The following is a 19,194-nucleotide window of genomic DNA, read 5'->3' on the forward strand; positions in this document are numbered from 1 at the left end:
TCGCCCCCTCCCCACATGCGCACGGGGCCAGTCTCTGCGGACCCTAGGCCACCGCCACTGCCAAGGCTCAGGACGGCGGGTGCCGCGGACTGGAGCGTAGACCAAAGCGGCGGCAGCGAGAGGCTGAGCTGGGAGAGGCTTCCAGAGGCTGCGGGATCCGGAGGGAGGCACTCTGGGGCTGCGGGCTGCGAGCGGGGATCCGGGCACCTGCCACCGAGCTTCCCGCTGGAGGCCGTCAGACTTTTCTGGCCCGTGGTTCCTGTGGGAGGTGTTGAGGGATTATGAAGAGGAATCTCCCAATAATGAATTCGGTGTCAGGGAACCCGCACCCCCCACAGCACCTCTTCCCTGCATCTTCCGCTCCTCCTCACAAGCAACCCCGGCACAGCCCCCACCCAGTACCGACTGATTAGAGCCCCAGACCCAGACAGGGCTCAAATACCCAACCCCAGCATCAGTCTAACAGGGGCTCAACCCCCCAACCCCCACTATCAAGTGGAGCTCAATCCCCCCATTCCACAACCAATCCAGGATAAACTCCTCATCCCTAGCACCAACTAGGGTACAAGCCCTTGTGCAGCCCAGTCCAGCACCAACTGGGGCTCAACCCCTCCGCATCCGGCACCAGCCAGGGCTCAAACCTCCATCCCAGCATTGACCCGACTGTGGCACAGCCCCCCTGCCCCTCCCCCCTGTGCCCAGCACCAACTGGGGCTCAACCACTCACCCTCAGCACCAACTAGGGTGCAGCCTGGCCCAGCACTGGGCCCAAGCCTGCTCAGACTCCAGCCTCCAACCACAGACTGGCAGACCCAGTAGGACAGCTCCTCTTGACAGAAGCTGACAACTCCCAACCCATACTAGGGCATCACCCTTCTGATCTCTGCCCTTGCCCTGGGCCAGCTCAGGCCCTCACCTTGTCATGCTGCAGCCTTCAAGGGACAGGCCGGTCCCGGGCTATGTCCTGGCTCAGCCTTGGTTTCCTCATTTGCAGGGTGGGCAGATCATCACCCAACCAGGCAAGGCTGTTTGGAGAATTCGGTGGGGGGCCACACATAGGATAGCCCCCCCAGCCCCAACCATCAGGCAGGTTCAGGAGGAGGGTGGCCAGAGGATGGGGAAGGGGAAGCAGCAGGGATGGGGTCCCCTGATCATGCAGCTGGCATTTCCCTGTTGGGTCTCCCGTGAGGTGTCAGCATAGAGCCTAGAGCCCCCGCACATGCTGAGCTCCCAGAGGGGTCCCAAAATGCAAGGCCCCTTCCCCCCACCCTTTATGGTAGCCATCTTATAGACCAGATTTATTGTCCCCATTTTACAGATGAAGAAACTGAGGCTCAGAGAAGTTAAATGACTCACCTGAGGTCATGGCCTGTGGACTTGTCCCTGTTCTGCCTCTTACCGATTTTGTGACAACGAGCTGGCCGCTTTGTTTTTCTCAGTTTCTGTTTCCCATCTGTGAAACGGGGATGAGAATGGTACCTCTTCTTAGGTTGTGTGAGGACTAGTTGTGCTACTCGCCACGAAGCACATGGCAGCAGGGCTCAGTGAGTGCTCAAACTTGGCTGCTGAGGGTATGGAGGGAGCTATTCTTGGGTCTCTCTACTTGGGCAACAACTATTTTATTCATCATTGTACCTGCCGTGCCTAGCAGTGTGCCTGGCACACAGGAAACACTAAACAAAATAAGACAGCTATCGTCATTACAAGTATGATGCTGGTTGGGGCTGGTTAAGGTAAACCACCAGGTCCTCACCTAATGTTTGTGGGGACTGGGAGATGGAGACCAACATACCCAATGTCTGAATATTTAAATGTTATAAGTCATTCTAGTAACCTGTTAAATGAAATATGTTCCAGCCTTGACAAATAATACCCTGAAAGGCCAAGTTCAAGTTCAGGATTCTTGGATTTCTGAGTGAAGAACCGACCCCTCCCTGTAGCAGCCACAGTCCTGTTCCCTGCCTAGCCCCAGCAACATCTGCACCCCACAAACAGGCACCCCTTGGTCACCCCCACACCTCAAGGTGGGCCCCCTATTGTGCAGTCTGCCTTCAGGAGGCCAGACCCAGGAAAAGCACTGCACAGACTCTCAGAGTGGACTCGGGGCCTTTGGGCAGGAAATTCTGGGGTCCTGGGTACCCCAAGTATAGGATCGAGATGAGATCCTGCCTAGGCCCAGAGACTCCTCACCTTGTGGGGAAGAGCATGGCAGGAGAGTCAGGGAGCCTGAGTTCTACCAAGACCAGCCCAGTAACCTTGAATAAGTTCCTGATGCTCAGCTGCCTCATCTATAAAACGGGCCAGCAGCTCTGCCTGCCTCCCAGGGCTGATAGGAGGGTTTGCAGGTAAACAGAGATGTGCGCCAGTGTGGGGTCCCCCAGGTTGGTGAGAGGGCGGTGCAGAGGGCAGTTGCTCCAGCTTGGGGAGGAGGACGCAGAGGCATGGGGCTCGGCAGCTCTCCAGGAAGGCAGCCTCCGAGGATGGTCCTGGAGGAGGGGCCACTGAGCCAGCAGAATTGCTGAGGCTCAGCCCAGAGTGGAGCTGGAGGCAACTACTGCAGCCCAGGCTGGCCACCTTCCCAGATGCCTGGGCAGTGGCTGCACTGCCTGCTCCTGCCCACTGCTGTGCGCCTGCTCCACAGCCCCTGTGCCCTCCCAGCCCCTCAAAGCCCTAGGCCCTTCCTGTGAAATGGGGACGATGAGTGAGTCCTCCCCCTGGGCTGCTGAGAGCATGCAGTATGTGTTAGTGGCAATTGTTTCTGTCATTTTTATGGGTGGCAGCCAGGTAAAGCACTGAGGTGGTGCTGGTTGTTAGTTGACATTCAGTTGATTCCAACTCCTGGAGAACCCATGTGTGCAGAGTGAAACTGTGCTCCATAGAGTTTTCAAGACTGTGACCTTTCAGAGCAGACCACTAGGCCTATCTTCCGAGGTATCTCTGGGTGTGTTTGAACCACCAATCTTTTGGTTAAGCTGAGCGCTTAACCAGTTGCACCACCTAGAGTTACCATAAACAAAAAAAACTTGCTGCCGTCAAGTTAATTCCAACTCATAGCAACCTTATAGGACAGGTAGAACTGCCCCATAGAGTTTCCAAGGTTGTAATCTTTATGGAAGCAGATTGACACATTTATCCCATGGAGCAGCTGGTGGGTTCAAACTGCCAACCTTTTGGTTAGAAGCCAAGCTCTTTAACTACTGCGCCACCAGGGCTCCTTGGAGTTATCATAAAAAAAAAACAAACAAACATTGCTGTCGAGTTGATTCTGACTCATAGCAACCCTACAGGACAGAGTAGAACTGCCCCACAGGGTTTCCAAGGAGTGGCTGGTGGAGTCAAACTGCCAATTAGCAGCCAATCGTTTAACCACTGCACCACCAGAGCTCTCGGTGAAATGCCCAGAATAGGCAATTCCATAGGGACATGCATAAATTAGTGGTTGCCAGGGACTCAGGGAAGGGGAAATGAGCACAGGGTTTCCTTTTGGGGTGATTCAAAATGTTCTGAAACTAGATAGACTGGACAGCTGTACAACATTGTGCATGTACTAAATGCCAGGACTTGTGCACTTCACAGAGGTTCCTTTTACATGATGTTATTTTACCTCCAGCACAATGCCAACACAGGACAAGCACCCAGAGTACTAAGACAGGTGCTGAAAGCCAGGAGTTGGGCAGGTAAAGAAGGCAGAGGGAAGGTTCAAGAGGAGGGCATGGGAGTTCGGATGCTTGCTCACTCTTGCTGGAGCAAGCCCCTGGGGAGGACAGATGGGAAGATGCTGAGGTCGGCAGGGACCATCCTGCCAGGCCGAGTGAGTGACAGGCCCAGGGATTTGGAGGGCAACAGGGGAATCCCTGCAGGCTGCTACCAGGGGTATGATAGGGCCTGACTTAGGTTTTTAGAAGCTCACTCTGCATGCAGAGGACAGGCTAGAGGGGGCAGACAGGGGTGCGAGGCCAGCTCTGAGGCTGTTCCAGGCTTGGGGTGATGGCATGGGCTAGAGAGTGTGCAGTGGAGATAAACGAACAGAGTGGTGTGTAGGAGGCAAAATCAGGAACTGAAGCGACGTGAAGGGTGAGGGAGAGGAAGCTTCCACGTCATACCTACCTGTAGTGCATGGGAGGGAATGGCACCCAGAGGGGGAGTGTGGGGGCAGGACAGGATGAGCCATCTTGGTGTGGAAGGTGGAGGTGTCCGAGGGGTATTTGAGTGACAATGCCTATCACGGGCAGGTGTGCCTTGCAGGTCTGAGGTACTGGAAGCCACCTGAGCTGGAGATGGGTGTTACTTGACACCTTGCCACTTGGTGACTTTCAAAAATTACTTGAGAGGCCTTGGAGCAGGGGTGGTATTGGAAGCCCTGGAGTCGATGAGAGCCCCAATGACACGGTGGTATGCAGAAAAGATTTTGGGGGGTACCAGCCTTAGGAGAAAGAAAGAGACTAAGGAGGGAGGGCAGCAAGAGGAGGAGGAACCTCCAGAGTACCTGGTTAAGGAGCAGGAGATGGGAGCTTTTTGGCAGCGAGGCTGTCCACCATGTGTCCAAAAATGAAGGTATGGAAGGAAAGTAGCCACTGGATTTGGTAAAGTGAAATTGGCAGTGACCTCATGAGCATTTTCACTGGAGAGCTGGGGGGAAAGCCAATTTGCAGAGGGTGGAGGGGCGAGTAGGAGGTGATGAATGGGAGCTATCAAGGCAGTGAGGAGGGCAGGTTGAAGAAGGAGAGGGTGTGGGGGTTGTTTTACAGTGTTTAAAGGAGTACTGCGGGCACAATGGTTAAGAGCTCTGCTGCTAACCGAGCTGGTGATCTGCTTCCAAAGCCACAAAAACCCTATGGGACACAGTTCTACTCTGCACAAATGTGGTTGCCACGAACTGCTGGTTCAAACCCCCCAGTGGCTCCGTGAGAGAAAAGACCTAGCGATCTGCTTCCGTAAAGATTCTAAAATTCATTGCTGTCAAGTTGATTCTGACTCAACCACTGAGCCACCAGGGCTCCCCATAAAGCTTACAGCCTGGGAAACCCTATGGAGCATTTTTACTCTGTCATGTGGGGTCCCCGTGAATTGCAATGACTTGAAGGCGCATAACAACAACGAAGGCTGAGAGGAAAGAAGGAGGGGAAAGGTACAGGAAGGAAAGTTCCCAGGGCTGCAGGAAGGAGGGCTGGCACCCAGTGCCTGGGTGGACAGGTGGGGGGCTCGGCCTTGTGCCTGGAGGAAAGAAGGGGAGGGCAAAGCTGTGTTTGGACATGTGGTTGGAAGAACCTGGGGGAAAGCCTGTCTCAAGGACTCTGTTTTCTGTGAAGGAGGGTGAGACCACTTTCGTGGATTGGGGAGGGCTGGGTTGGACAAAGAGGAGGCATGAAGGTTCCAGCTTTGAAGGAGTTCCTGAGCTGAGTGCCTCCCCCTAGGGCCAGGCTGGGGCTGGACAGGTAGGAAAGGGCCAGGGTAGGGTTGCAAAAAGAACCCCAAACCAAACCAGCTGCCATAGAGTAGATTGTGACTCCTGGCAACCCCATTTGTGCAGAGTAGAACTCTGTTCCACAGGGTTTTCATGGCTTTGGAACATTGCCAGGCCTTTCTTTCAAGGTGCTTCTGGGTGGATTAAAACTGCCAACCTTTTGGTTAGTAGCCAGGCACTTCACTCTTCCACTCAGGGACCTGAGTCGCAAGATATAGCAAAATAATGAAGAAAATACAAAATGCCCACTTAACATTTGAATTTCAGATAAGCAATTAATTTTTTTTAGTATAAGCATGTCCTATGCAACATTTGGAAACCCTGGTGGCATAGTGGTTAAGAGCTTGGCTGTTAACCGAAAGGTAGGCAGTTAGAATTCACCAGGCTCTCCTTGGAAACCATATGGGTGGGACAGTTCTACTCTGTCCTATAGAAATCGACTCGATGACAATGAGTTCGTTTTTTCGGTTTATGCAATATTTGGGATACACTTACTAAAAAATTATTCTTTGCTTACCTGAAATCCAAATTTAACTGTGCGCCCTATAATTTTTCTGGCAACCCTAGCGTCGGCTGAGGGTACTGTGAGTAGGGGCAGATAATGGGGACGACGCGATCCTGCCTCGGGGCCCAAGCCTGGAAAACAGGCAACCTTTTCAGAGGGGTGGAGTTCCCGAGTAGGAAGAGGTTGGGGTCTCCGCGGTACGAAGGAAGAGGTTGAGGCCCCCCCACGCTGCCACTTTGGTTTCGTCCCACTCCCCCCCAACCCGTTACGCCCCATGGTCTCGCCCTAAAGGCCCATCGATAACTCTACGCTCGGCCTCGATCGACTCGCTCTGGCTCCTCTCGTCGTCCTGAGCCCCGGCTGAGCGCAGAGCCGCGTGTAAGGTACGGACATCGCGAGACAAGGGCCGGGAAGTGGCCGCTGGGTGGCCAGGAGACCGCGGCCGGGAGAAGCCGGCCCAGTAGGACCGAGCCGGGGCAGCCGGCGGAGCACGGGGGAGGTCGGAGAACCAGCGAGATAGCGCCCCCTCCCATCAGGTCCCGCCGCCGTCCTGCTGCGCGTGCGCAGCCGCAGCGCTTAGCTCTCCTTTCCGGCGGGCCAGCGGCTCTGCGCAGGCGCGGCTCGACCCTGCGGCAGAGCTGGCGCCCCGGGCGTGATTGCCCCCTGCAGGTCGCGCGTGGGGAGACATACCCGCAGGGCACGTGGGGCGGGGAGCCGAGCGCGTGACCTGGAGCCTCGGACCTGTCTCGCCGCTGCCGCACATGTTCCCTAGCCCCTCTGGACCTCGGTTTCTCCATCTCTAAAATTGGAATGATGGTATCTATCTCGAAATACCGCGTGAGCAGTAATCTCTGTAATAGCCATTAACGCGGAGTGGATTCTGAATCACAGCGACCCTGTAGGACAAGGTAGAACTGTCGCACAGGGTTTCCAAGGCTGTAAATCTTTACGGAATCAGACTGCCATATTCTTCTGAGGAGCGGCTGTTGGGCTCCAACAGCCAGCCTTTCGTTTAGCAGCTGAGCGCTTTAACCACTGCGTCACCAGAGCGCCTTAATCTATTTAATACACAGAGGGTATTCCCTAAATCCTACATACCGTCTCTTCCCAGATGCTTTGACCACGCCGTTCAGCTGTCGGGCCCTGTGCAGGGGCCTTCCTCTTTCCAGCAGCCTCACCATGAACGTCTCCCCAGGCACGGTGGGCAGTGACCCGGTCATCTTGGCCACCGCCGGCTATGACCACACTGTGCGGTTCTGGCAGGCCCACAGTGGGATCTGCACTCGCACGGTGCAGCACCAGGACTCTGTATCCTCCACCTTGGGGCACGGGAACCCCCGGGCAAAGGGGGCAGAGGCCTGGGTTGGGTGGGAGTGGTCAGTCCAGATGGTGGTGGTCTCCAGGGCCACTGGCTGCCCGCCCATCATGCTCCTTAACATGGCCAGCAGGTGAATGCGCTCGAGATCACACCAGACCGCAGCATGATTGCAGCTGCAGGTACTGAGGACCCTCGACCCCTGACTCCTGACCTCCACTGGCTTGACCTGGGCATAGCCAAGCTTAAGTTCTGCCTATGCCCCTAGGTTACCAGCACATCCGCATGTATGATCTCAACTCCAATAACCCCAACCCCATCATCAGCTACGATGGTGTCAATAAGAACATTACATCTGTGGGTTTCCACGAGGATGGCCGCTGGATGTACACAGGAGGAGAGGACTGTACTGCCAGGATCTGGGACCTCAGGTGGGGTGCTGGGTGGGGGCCTGTGTGCACAGGCCGAGGACCAAGGTGCCATACTGTCTTAGGTCAGCTTCCCTCCAAGCAGAGGCTGAGATAGTGTGTTTGGTGGAGGGTGTTTATTGAGAGAAACTAGGAAAATAAGATGGGGCAGGGATGAAGCAAGACAAAGATGTAAGGCTAGTCTCACCCTGACCCCCGGGGAGCTCTGAAGAGGAAATTGCATCAAAGAGCTAGTGCTTTTTGAAGGCCTTTTATACCCTAGGGGAGGCGGCTTCCATCTGTAGAAAAAATCTATCACTATCAAGTAGATCCTGACTAACAGCAATCCTATGGGACAGCAGAACTGTCCCATAGGGTTTCCACGGCTGTAATCCTCATAGAAGCAGACTGCCACATTTCTCTTCTGCGGAGAGGCTAGTGGGCTCAAACTGCTGAGCTTTGGGTTAGCAGCAGAGCTTAACCACTGCACCAGCAGGCTGCTACTCTTCAACAGAGGATCTAGGTAAATCAGCTAGGTAAAAGGCATCTGGGTAGAGTGCCAACACCACCAGTCCTGCACTTCCCAGGTCCCGGAACCTGCAGTGCCAGCGGATTTTCCAGGTAAACGCACCCATCAACTGTGTGTGCCTGCACCCCAACCAGGTAAGGGGGCCTCGTGGAGCTGGGCACCTTGGGGCTCAGGAGAATGGGGGTCCTGGCCTGCCTTACTTCCACTGTACCCCAGGCAGAGCTCATCGTGGGGGATCAGAGTGGGGCCATCCACATCTGGGACTTGAAAACAGACCACAATGAACAGCTGATTCCAGAGCCCGAAGTCTCCATCATGTCCACCCACATCGACCCTGATGCCAGCTACATGGCAGCTGTCAACAGCACTGTGAGTCCCAGCGTGGAGGGTGTGGAGGCCAGCTTGGCAGCCCTGGCCCTGACCTGCCATGGCTGAGCCCCTTCCTTCCCTCCACAACCCTGCTTTCCCTCCCTGGCTCCAACACCACCCCGCCTGCAAAGCCAGTGCTACTTCGCTGCCCTCATCTCCCACCCGGCAGGCCCATCAGTTCTGTCTCCAGAGTCTCTCTCTGTCCACTTCCTTTCTCTCTGTCACCTCCTGGTTCATATCACCCTTGTCTGCCAGGGCCTCCTGCAGTCCCTTGGCTCTCTTCTCCCAAGGCTGCCAGGAGCCTGATGGTATCTCTCCCTGCCTGAACCATGATGCCCACCTCCTGACCCTGGTCTGCAGGCCGCTGTGGTTTGGCCCTACCCCCCTCCAGCCTCACTTCCTCCCTTTGGCATCGCTTGTCCTTCCGTGTCCCCAGGCTTCTCTGTTAGCTCTTGCCCATGCTGCTCCCTGACCTGGACACTCTCTCCTGTCCCACTATTCACAATTGGCAACATCCTCCAAGACAACTTCCCTGTGTCTTTGGCCAGTGTGGCCCTTGGTTGGATCCAGGCCTCCCTTGTGCTCTGGACACACAGGCTCCCTCTGACTGCTCTCCTGCCCTGTAGGGAAACTGCTACGTCTGGAACCTCACAGGGGGCATTGGTGAGGAGGTGACGCAGCTCATCCCCAAAACCAAGATCCCGGCGCACACCCGCTACGCTCTGCAGTGCCGCTTCAGCCCCGATTCCACGTGTGTGCAGGCCTGGTGGGGGGACCTGCCTCCCAGCAAGGGCTCAATGGGTTGGGTAGGCCTGCCTGGTGGACTGCAAGGGGGTGCCAGGCGGAGTGGCTGCAGGGTGACCGTCCCCTCTCACTCCCACCCCCAGGCTCCTCGCCACCTGCTCAGCTGACCAGACGTGCAAGATCTGGAGGACGTCCAACTTTTCCCTGATGACGGAGCTGAGCATCAAGAGCAGCAACCCTGGGGAATCATCCCGCGGTTGGATGTGGGGCTGTGCCTTCTCAGGAGATTCCCAGTACATCGTCACTGGTGAGCATGTCTGCCTGCCTGCCTCCCCATCCCCAGCCCACCCTGCTCTGGCCTCTCGCTGGGCCCAGGTAGGGCTCTGCCCTGACCCACTGCCCACTCCCACCCTGCAGCATCCTCTGATAACCTGGCACGGCTCTGGTGTGTGGAGACCGGGGAGATCAAGAGAGAGTATGGTGGCCACCAGAAAGCCGTCGTCTGCTTGGCGTTCAATGACAGTGTGCTGGGCTAGCCTGCACCCTTCTCGATATGCATCTGGGCAGCTGGACTGCTGGAGGCCCTGGAAGAGTGGCCCCCATGGGCTAGCGTTCACTGGCCCAGGCTCATGGTCTTCTGGGCTTTCCTGGCCCCCCTTGGCCAGCTTTGACTCACCAAGCTGGTCTGCCTTGGGCTATCTCAGTGCACAATTGCTCATGTAGACATAATGGGGGTTGGGGGACCTGGCTCAGGCCAGGCTGCAGGTGGCAGCTGGGCTAGCCTGCAGTCCCCACAGAAATTCCAGGCCCACCCTGGCCTAGAGCCGCCTAGGGCTATCTGAGGCTGGTGCCCACCCTCAGCCAGTGCTCCGTCCCCCTCCCTGCCTTCGTTTGGAGTCCTGAGGCCACAGAGAACACCACCACAGCCAGATGAAGCATTTATTAGTCCCAGCTGGCAGCTGCCCTGTGTGGTGCTGGTGGCAGGGCTAGCAGGGATGGGGCCAGATGGGGCCAGCCTGGGGCTCAGTCGGGGAGGTAATAAAAGCAGATTGACATGCAGATGTTGTTCGGAAAGCAGATATCCATACAGAGGTAGATCAACCGCTGCTGTGGGGTCCCTGAGAGGAGGACCTCCATCAGTCCCCAAAGGGCCCATCCCTCTCTGCGCCTCCCACACTGTGGAGGCCTCGCCATGGCGCCCTCCAGGTCTGGTCCTGCCCCAACTCACCCCCGGTGCGACGGGCCCAGTAGATGGGCTTCTGCCCACAAAGGTGCTGCACTGCAGCCCCCACCTGGGCAGGGTCCACCTCGCGCCTCCCCAGCACAGCCAGCAGCTCCTGGGCGTGGCCAGTGTCCTCGCTGGGGCTGTGGGACCCTGGGGCCTGCAGAGAAGGCTCTGGTAGGCCATGGGGAGAGGGTGGGATCAGGCATTCCCAGCTGCTCCTGGCAAGGTGGGGCCGAGGCACCCAGGTGTCCCTGGCTCAATGCCCGCTCCAGCCTCCCACCATTGGCCCAGCCCTGACTCCTGTCAGCAGCCCCAGCCAGGGGAAGATAAAGCCTTCTGTTCCCCTGAAACCAGAGCCCTGGCAGCCGTATAGCCTGAGTTGCACACAGGACCCTTTGTCTGAGCCCCTGCCCTGGTCCAGCCTGCATGGGGCCACTCACCCTCGAGGTGTTCACCAGCAGCCGCAGGGTCTCCTGGTCCTGAGGCTCCATGGAGTGCAGGAAGCAGGCCCTGTGCCCTGGGGGCCGGTAACAGACGCAACCCTGGGGAGGCAGGCCAGTTTGAACAGTACTACCCCGACGTTGTGCAGGCCCCCACACCTCACTGGCTCCCAACCCACTCACGCTCTGCCCGTCGAACAGCACCACCCAGCTTTGGTTGCTCCAAGGAGGGGTCACGGTGACAGTGGCTATGTTCCGGGCCACATTCACCAGGGTGGTTTGGTTGGCCTGGGGTGCCCGGTGGCTTGGGAGGGTCAGGTGGAGCATCTGCAGCAGTGGCTGAGAGGGGGTCCGGGCTGAGCTAGCAGCTGGGTAGCCCCTCTGGCCCTCCCTGCCCCAGCTTAGGATTTCTGACATCACCTGAGTGTCTCCTTCTCCCCATTCTCCTGCCATCTCCACAGGAGGCCTGGGATACATAGATCTCCAGTCCTCTCTCACTGTCCTTGTCTCTGTCCAGGTACTGGCCCGGCGTGGGGGGCGCTCACCTTAGGAGGGCCGTGAGCAAAGCCAAGAATCCCCCCTGCCATGGCCCCGGCAGTGGCCACCGCCAGCAGCAGCAGCAGGCCTGGAGCTCTCCAGCCCCCAGGGCAGGGCTTGCTCTTCACCTGGGGACACAGAGTCATAGCAGAGCAGAGACGGAGCAGGATTCCTCGGCAGGTGGTGTGGGAAGTGGGCATACCTCTGCCCTGCCCAGGCCTCCCATGGGTCCTGATCCCAGGAGAGGGAACTTGGGTGGGGGCACTCACCCCAACAGGCCCAGGGCGCTCCACATGGCAGCTCCCCTGCTCCATGCTGCTAGACCCTGCTAACAATGTGCAGATTGTCTGTAGGCCCCTCAAGGAGTCAGCCAGGGAAACCCCAGGGCACCTGTGAGCTAAACAGCCCTTCCCCTCCCCTCTGACCCCACTGCTCCTCCCCAACACAGCTATCTGGTAACCAGATCAGGGCCAGGGCAGCCCCCTCCCCTAGCTGGGAAGCTTGTCACCATGCCTGGCTCTTGGACACCTGGCATGTGCAGCTGGAGTGCGCATGGACCTGGAGAGTGTACTATCTGCAAAGTCGGGGAAAACAACCGCCAGCTCGTGAAGTCTGGCTGAGGGCACATCCAGCTTTCTGGAACTGTCTCTAGTCTCTTGTTACCTGCAGACTCCCAGTGCCTGACAGGGGGCCTGGCACCCAGAGAGCCCGCAGATAAATGCCTGCGCAGTCAAGGACTGTGTATGGACTGCACCTGCCTCTGTCTCACTACACATCCTCCAGCCGCTTGCCAGCCCCCCACCCATCAACACTGGATGGGGCTTGGATGGGCAGTACGTTGGCCGGGTCCTGGGCAGACACTGAACCTGCCCTTGCCAGTTGGTGCCACAGTCAGCATCGGTGTCCCGCTTGCCCTGCCCAGCTCTCCAGCTGGCTCCCAGTTTGTGTCCAACAGCCATGGCCTGTGCTGCCCACAGAACGGGTCAGTGGCCACATGGGCACCACTGCACCAGCTCAGCAGGCATGCCTGCCGAGTACCCGGGCCCTTTCCTGCTCTGGTTTTCTCTCCTGTCTCGTTTTCCTTATTCTTCCAAACTGCCTGTCTGGAACGCCCCTGAAGAGGTAGAGCCTGAGGACTCAGTGTTCCAACTTTGGAACTGGAACTCCCCAACAGCTTTCTACTTCTGGGCCTCCCCACCTCCCAAGCTGGGGCAGCTGCACCTTGGTGTAGGACCTGCTGCCCAGGCCAGAAGCGATACTTGAGAAAAGACCACCAACAGCCGGGGAGCAGGTGCGAGGGTTTAATACGTATTCAGGTTCACACAGTGCAGTGGACCTAAAGGCGAGGATGTGTGCAGGGCTCCCAGCTGCTGGCTGCCGAACCTGCTGCATGCTCCTGGTGTGGATGACTGGCACTCTCGACAGGACTGCTCAATGTCCAGACCCACTTGGAACCTCTGGGTTCCTTTTGGAGCAGAGCAGTTGGCTAGCAGCCCACAATGGAGTCCACAACCCAGATGTGGGGGGAGCTGGGGACTCGGGACATCTTTTATTGCTCTGAGAACTCTGAGTGAGCGAGTGAAGAGGGCTGTGGCCCTGGGGACTGGGGATGGACATGCTGGGTGCAGTGCAATGCATCAGGAAGAAGTCAGCCAAAAGGAACAGCTTCCCAGGCTCTGCCCTACAAGGCTGCCAGAGTGGCTGCTTCTCGGCCGTCCCCACAGGTTAGCAGAACCAGGAAACAGGACAGGCCAGGGCCCCCTGCTACAGGAAGCGCAGGCTAGCTAGGGACCTGGCCTTTCCTCCCACTGGCCACAGACAAAGGAATCCAGGGTTAAGTGACGTGGCCTCGTGGGCCACAGGTACCTAATCCCCCACCCAGCAGTGGACACTTAAGGACAAGAGAAGATGAGATGCTTTCCGAAAGGACTTCCTGTTCTTAGAGATAGCCCTTCCCCCACCCAGAGGGTGCCCTGGGTGGCATGCATTCCTTGGCTACCACATGCCTACAGCTGTGCTGCTTGCTGCAGGCACTGAGACTCATCCAGTGGGACTGTCCCCTAAGAGAGCACAGCTATAATCAACACATCTCAAACTCCATTCGATCATGTAACAACAGTGTTCAAGAGTTTCTTAAAAACGTGACTTTTGGTACCAGTACTACCCTGGGTTCCCTGAACAGCGGCCTGGAGTTCACCAGCAGCCACAACGCCCTCTTAGCTGCTGAGCCCAGAACAAGTCACCTGGATTTAAATGCACATTTGAGATGGCTGAGGGTCAGCGGGGCTGAATTTACAGAACCATGCAACTGTGTATGAGCAGCGGCAGCCCTGGGTATCTGAAATGGAACAGACAATTGTGACATCAGAGTGGTTTTCAAGGAGGTGGGGAGGGTGGCAAGGGCAGCACCCTGCACCCCAAGGACAGGGAGACACCACAGGAATAGCCCTTCTCCACTCCCACCCTGCAGGTGAGGAGCAGCCACCGCCTCTGCCAGGAAGACCACCGGAAGGAGGCCCAGGTTTGGTTTGTAGAAATTATAGCAGTAACAATCATCAGTCCCTCCTCCAGGATGCTCTGCAAGGGGCTTGATCCCTGAATGAGTGTTTCAACAAAATACATCACACCTCAGTCCCACCAGCAGGCCCCAAAGTTCCCGGGATCCTGGGCAGATGCTGAACCTGAGGCCCAGGACCCCCACAGTGCCCTTCAATTTTAAAAAGTGCATCTTAAAATAGAACCATCTGTAAACAAAGTCACCCCCAGGTCCACTTACAAGGTTAACAACTAACACTATTGCTTAAGTTGCAGCACGTTCCTGGAAGCCCTCGAGCAGGGTGGAGGCCTAAACCCCATCTAGTAACCTGGGTAACTGATTTTTCTTTTTCTTTATTCTGGAGATTAAAGACACGAAATCTTTAACCTTGAAGGGCGGGCAACAGGTCGGCTACGCTGTCAACATAGTAGTCAGGGACCATTTTCTTCTTAGACATGCAGTCACTCTCCTGGTTATTCTTGACATCCTCCAGCGTGGAGACCCCGGTGAGGGTCAGGATGGTCTTCAGGCCACAGGTGACGCCCAGAAGGATGTCTGTGTCCAGCCGGTCTCCCACCATGACGGTGCGCTCCGGGTTGATGCCGTACTCCTGGGACACGCAGTCGAAGATGAAGCGGCTGGGCTTACCTATGATGTCCGCCTGGCGCTGGGAGGCCATCTCCACGGCGCGGACAAGGCAGCCGGTACCTGCGGGGCCGAGAGAGGGGGAAAGGGAGCACCCGGGGTCAGAGGAGCGGAAGGGGGCCAAGGGCCGCCCTCCACCCGCCGCCGCCCCCGGGGCGCACGGACCCGCAATGTAGCGGCCGTTCTCAAGCGGGAGCCGGTTGTCCATGTTAGTGCCCACAAGCAGACAGCCGGGCTGCTGAAGGTAGCGCACGGCCTGGGTGAGCTTCATGTAGCTGAAGTGCGGGTCGAAGCCCACCACCACGGCGCGCACGTCGGGCTCTAGCGGCGCGGCAAGCCAGTCGCAGGGGCCGTCGCCCTGGAGCTGCGCGGGCCCCACGCCCACGCTGGCGACGCCCACGGCCTCCAGCTCGGCCGCCAGAGCCGGGCTGCCCAGCACGTAGGCCTTGGGCGCGGGCAAGCCAGCCAAGCGCTGGCGCAGGTACAGCGCGGTGCAGTAGGCCGTGCCGAAGACCTCGAGGCCAGCGCCCGGCCCTGCCGGACCGCCGAAGCCCAAGCGCTGCAGCTTCTCCGCGTAGGCTGAGCGGGTCTTGCTGCTGTTGTTGGTGATGAAGCCCAGGCGCTTTCCGCGGGCCCGCAGCGCCGTCAGGGCCTCAGGCGCGCCGGGCACGGCCGCCTCGCCGCGCCACAGAACGCCGTCGCAGTCGAACAGTAGCGTGTCCACGTCTGCCAGCAGCACCTGGGCCCGCTCGGCGCTCAGCCGTACGCAGCGGGTGTCGTCGCCGCCGGCCTCTGCCTTCGCCATGGCCGCCCGCCGCCCGCAGCCACCGGCAGCTGCCGCTACTACCACCCGCCGCTCCTCGCAGCCGCCCGCCGTGGCGCCTGCCCCGCCCGCGACGTGCTCATTGGCTCCGTTCCTCGTGCGCGCCGCCCATTGGACGCCGTCTGCGCCAATCCAGGGCCTCCTCCCTCGGGCTGCGGGAGTCCTGGGCCAATCGTCGCGGACCGGGGCGGGGAGGCGGGTGGCCATTGGCTGCCGGACGCGGGTCGCGTCAGTGATTGGTTGGAAGGCCGCCAACCGGCTTTCGGAGTGACGTATCACTGCGGAAGCACGCGGAAGAGCCGGAGAGCCGGCGCAGGGCGGAAGGCAGCTTCCCATTGGCAGCGCGTGGTCAGCCTAGGTGACGGAGACCCGAGTGGAGTGACCCTGAGCCAGGCCGGCCGCCGATTGGCTGGAGTCGCTGGCGGCCTCGCTTGCTGGGCTCTCCGCAGGAGGGCGCTGGGGAGGGGCCGCCGTCCCCCTGGGGCGGAGTCACGTCTGCGTCTCGCCCTGCGCACGGTCGGGACCCGATGGGAGCGCGTGAGCCCTAGCCGTCCCTACCCTTGCAGTCCTCTGCAGAAAGATTTTCCCTTTCCTTACCCAGTGATTGTACTAAACCAGCAGTTACCAGACAGTGTGATTAGGGCCTAAAAGAAGGGCGTTGCTTAGCAGATAAAAAGCAAAACCAAACCGTTGCCATCGAGTAGATTTCGATTCATAGCCACCCTATAGGACAGAGTAGATCTGCCCCAAGGCTGTAATTTTTACAAGGAGCAGATCGTCATGTCTTTTCTCCCACAGAGCGATTGGTTGGTTCAAACCGCCAACCTTTGGGTTCGCAGCCTAGGGCTTAACCACTGTGCCACCAGGATTCTTTCCACCTAGCATGTAAAACTAAAAAAAAAACAAACCCATTGTCGTCAAGTCAATTCCGGCTCATAGCAACACCATGTGACAGAGTACAACTGCCCCACAGGGTTTCCAAGACTGTAAATCTTTACAGAAGCTGACTGCCACATCTTTGTCCCATGGAGCAACTAATCGGTTTGAACTGCCAACCTTTCAGTTAGCAGCCGAGTGCTTAACCACTGTTCTGTGAAATCCATCCTATTCTCTCTCTCTTTTTAAATTGCCATTTGGTCCATTGTAAGAATATGCCCCAGATTATTTGTTCTCCCATTGATGAGCATTTGGGTTGTTTACAGTTTGGCGCTATTGTGAATACAGCTTCTATGAATATGCTCCTTTTTATGCACTCATGTGGACATACGCACTTGTTTATCTTGGATATATATTTAGGAGTGGAATTGCTGGGTGTACGTTTATCATAGTTATTACTTTTGATGTCAATAATGGGCCCCAATTTCCTGAGGGATTACTTTGTGCCAGGTGATCCAGGCCCCCACCTGCTAGTCTGTAAAATGCCTACTTCTCTCTAGGGTTCCAGCTCTCTACAAAGTCTTCCCTGGAGTCCTTCCCCCTGCCCCATGCCCACCCCAAAACCACCAGGCAAAGCCAGGGACTCCAGTTCCCTCAGGGACCTGTCTGTGCAGTGGCCCATTTCTGTGGTCCTCCTACTGGCACAGAAACTGCTGGAGGACCACAGCCCACAGGGTGGGACCCGAAAGTGTTCCCAAAGGAAGGACCCGCCACCCAGGAGGAAAGCACTTTCCTCCCTGCATCTGTCCACTCAATTTTGGTGGTTGAGCTGACTGGGAATAACGGGATTTGACAAACAATCACAAACCCTGTTTTCACCACCCAGCAACACCCAGTTTATTTGGTACACCCTGCTGAATGGGAGACGCTGACCTTGTCCAGCCATAGGCCAGCTTGGGAAATAATTGCCCAATGGCCTTGATTTATTGGACCTTTACTAAGCGCCCAGAAATGAGCTTTGCTCTGCACCCCCTTATCTTGTCAAAATCACAGGCAAGCCCTGAGTAGTAGGGACTATTACCAGTTACCAGTTCCTGGCAAGTTGATTCCAACTCATGGGGATGCCATGTACAGGGTCCCTCCAGTCCCATTTCTTTCAGAAATGCTTTCTGTCTCTCCCTCTGCTTAAAACCCTGCAGTGGTGACAACTTGCCTGCAGAATGCAGCCCCGTCCTTACCTAGTCTGACACCTGATGACCTGATCTGCCTCCTCACAGTCCAGCTCCCCCCAGGTCAAAGGTCCTTATCCCCCAGCCGGGCAGCGCCAGCATGAAGACAACCTCCCTTGCTCTTCCCAGGACAGAACTGCCCATTCCTTCTGAGGGACAGGCTGCTCTTCTCCGACTGGTGTACTCTGCTCAGCCTTCCCTGGAGACTGGCTTTGCAGAAGGGGTTGGGGTCTGATGCACCTGAGTCCCTGGCTTCTGGCATCAGGCTGGCCCACTGAGAATACCTGAGTCAGGAGAGCACACCCTGTGGGTTCCCAGCACACACGTGGCTCTGGACACACCTGGGTTAGAGTCTTGGTTCTGCCCCTTGGACACATGTCTGATCTGTGCCTCAGTTTCTTTATCTTTAAAATCGAGGTGATTGGTATCTTAAATAAGATAATCTTGTAAATACTAATCAATTACCTTAAAAAGAATAAAAGGAACTTGTAGTACACTTTCATCTAAAACAATTTAAAAAAGGAACTTGTATATGAATGTTCTTAGCAGCACTATTCACAATAGCCCAAGTGTCCATCCACAGACAGTAAAGATTATGCAGTAAGCAAGGTACCTTACCCACGGACTTAATTGTTCTTACTTAATCTGTAGTGCACAATTTTGCCTGATTTTCATCACTGAATGTGAAATTGTCCACTACAGATTGTTAGGTGCCATCAAGTCAGTTCCAACTCATAGTGACCCCATGTACAACAGAAAGAAATACCGCTCAGTCCTGTGCCATTCTCACAATCATTTCTGTGCTTCAGCCCATCTTACCAGCCACTGTGTCACTCTGTCCCATTGAGGCTCTTCCTCTCTTTTACTGACTCTCTACCAAGCGTGATGTTCTTCTCCAAGGACTGGTCCCTACTGATAACATGTCTGAAGTACATGAGAGGAAGTCTTGCCATCCTCACTTCTAAGGAGCATTCTGGCTGTACTTCTTCCAAGACAGATTTGTTTATTCTTCTGGTAGTCCACGGTATATTCAATATTCTTCACCAACACCATAATTCAAAGGCATCAGTTCTTCTTCAGTCTTATTCATTGTTTAGCTTTTCCATGCATATGAGATGATTGAAAATACCATGGCTTGGGTCAGGTGCACCTTAGTCCTCAAGGTGACATCTTTGCTTTTTAACACTTTAAAGAGGTCTTTCACAGCCGATTTGCCCAGTGCAACATGTTTTCAGACTTCCTGACTGTTGTTTCCATGGGTGTTGATTATGGCTCCAAGTAAAATGAAATCTTTGACAGCTTCGATCTTTTCTCCATTTATAATGATGTTGTTTACTGGTCTAGTCATGAGGATTTTTGTTTTATGTTGAGGTGTGATCCATACTGAAGGGTGTAATCTTTGATCTTCATCAGTAAGTGCTTCAAGTCCTCTTCACTTTCAGCAAACAAGTTGTGCACTACAGATTAGAAATACAATTAAGCCCATGCTTACCTTGCTTACTGTAAACCTGTTGCATACCATATTTACTGGTTAATCCGTCATCATGAAT

At 56.2% G+C, this 19,194-nt stretch overlaps 3 protein-coding genes across 7 annotated transcripts; 1 reads left to right on the forward strand and 2 right to left on the reverse strand.

The window, feature by feature from the left end:
* Window positions 1-6,266: 6,266 nt before the first annotated feature.
* On the forward strand, window positions 6,267-10,409 carry MLST8 (MTOR associated protein, LST8 homolog). Of its 3 annotated transcripts, none has more exons than XM_049904135.1 (9): window positions 6,267-6,352; window positions 7,081-7,277; window positions 7,415-7,466; window positions 7,553-7,715; window positions 8,279-8,354; window positions 8,437-8,589; window positions 9,216-9,340; window positions 9,477-9,640; window positions 9,751-10,409. In XM_049904135.1, the coding sequence occupies exons 2-9, from the start codon at window positions 7,149-7,151 to the stop codon at window positions 9,867-9,869; spliced, it is 981 nt and encodes a 326-aa protein (XP_049760092.1). In that variant the 5' UTR covers window positions 6,267-6,352; window positions 7,081-7,148; the 3' UTR covers window positions 9,870-10,409. The 3 variants fall into 3 exon arrangements, with proteins under 3 accessions (XP_049760092.1, XP_049760094.1, XP_049760091.1); XM_049904137.1 differs by lacking the exon at window positions 6,267-6,352 and adding an exon at window positions 6,359-6,468; XM_049904134.1 differs by lacking the exon at window positions 6,267-6,352 and adding an exon at window positions 6,498-6,785.
* BRICD5 (BRICHOS domain containing 5) lies at window positions 10,276-13,841 on the reverse strand. 2 transcript variants are annotated; one of them, XM_049904138.1, is made up of 6 exons: window positions 13,779-13,841; window positions 11,544-11,860; window positions 11,182-11,337; window positions 10,999-11,100; window positions 10,562-10,715; window positions 10,276-10,451 (listed from the first exon to the last, which is right to left on the reverse strand). In XM_049904138.1, the coding sequence occupies exons 2-6, from the start codon at window positions 11,847-11,849 to the stop codon at window positions 10,357-10,359; spliced, it is 813 nt and encodes a 270-aa protein (XP_049760095.1). In that variant the 5' UTR covers window positions 11,850-11,860; window positions 13,779-13,841; the 3' UTR covers window positions 10,276-10,356. The 2 variants fall into 2 exon arrangements, with proteins under 2 accessions (XP_049760095.1, XP_049760096.1); XM_049904139.1 differs by having other exon boundaries at window positions 10,332-10,451; window positions 10,562-10,729.
* Window positions 11,951-15,586, reverse strand: PGP (phosphoglycolate phosphatase). 2 transcript variants are annotated; one of them, XM_049904132.1, is made up of 3 exons: window positions 14,882-15,586; window positions 14,459-14,779; window positions 11,951-13,873 (listed from the first exon to the last, which is right to left on the reverse strand). In XM_049904132.1, exons 1-3 carry the CDS (start codon window positions 15,519-15,521, stop codon window positions 13,785-13,787), a joined length of 1,050 nt encoding a protein of 349 aa, XP_049760089.1. In that variant the 5' UTR covers window positions 15,522-15,586; the 3' UTR covers window positions 11,951-13,784. The 2 variants fall into 2 exon arrangements, with proteins under 2 accessions (XP_049760089.1, XP_049760090.1); XM_049904133.1 differs by having other exon boundaries at window positions 13,792-14,779.
* Between the last annotated feature and the right edge of the window lie 3,608 nt (window positions 15,587-19,194).

This window comes from Elephas maximus, chromosome 12, assembly GCF_024166365.1.
Source record: "Elephas maximus indicus isolate mEleMax1 chromosome 12, mEleMax1 primary haplotype, whole genome shotgun sequence".
NCBI lineage: Eukaryota > Metazoa > Chordata > Mammalia > Proboscidea > Elephantidae > Elephas > Elephas maximus.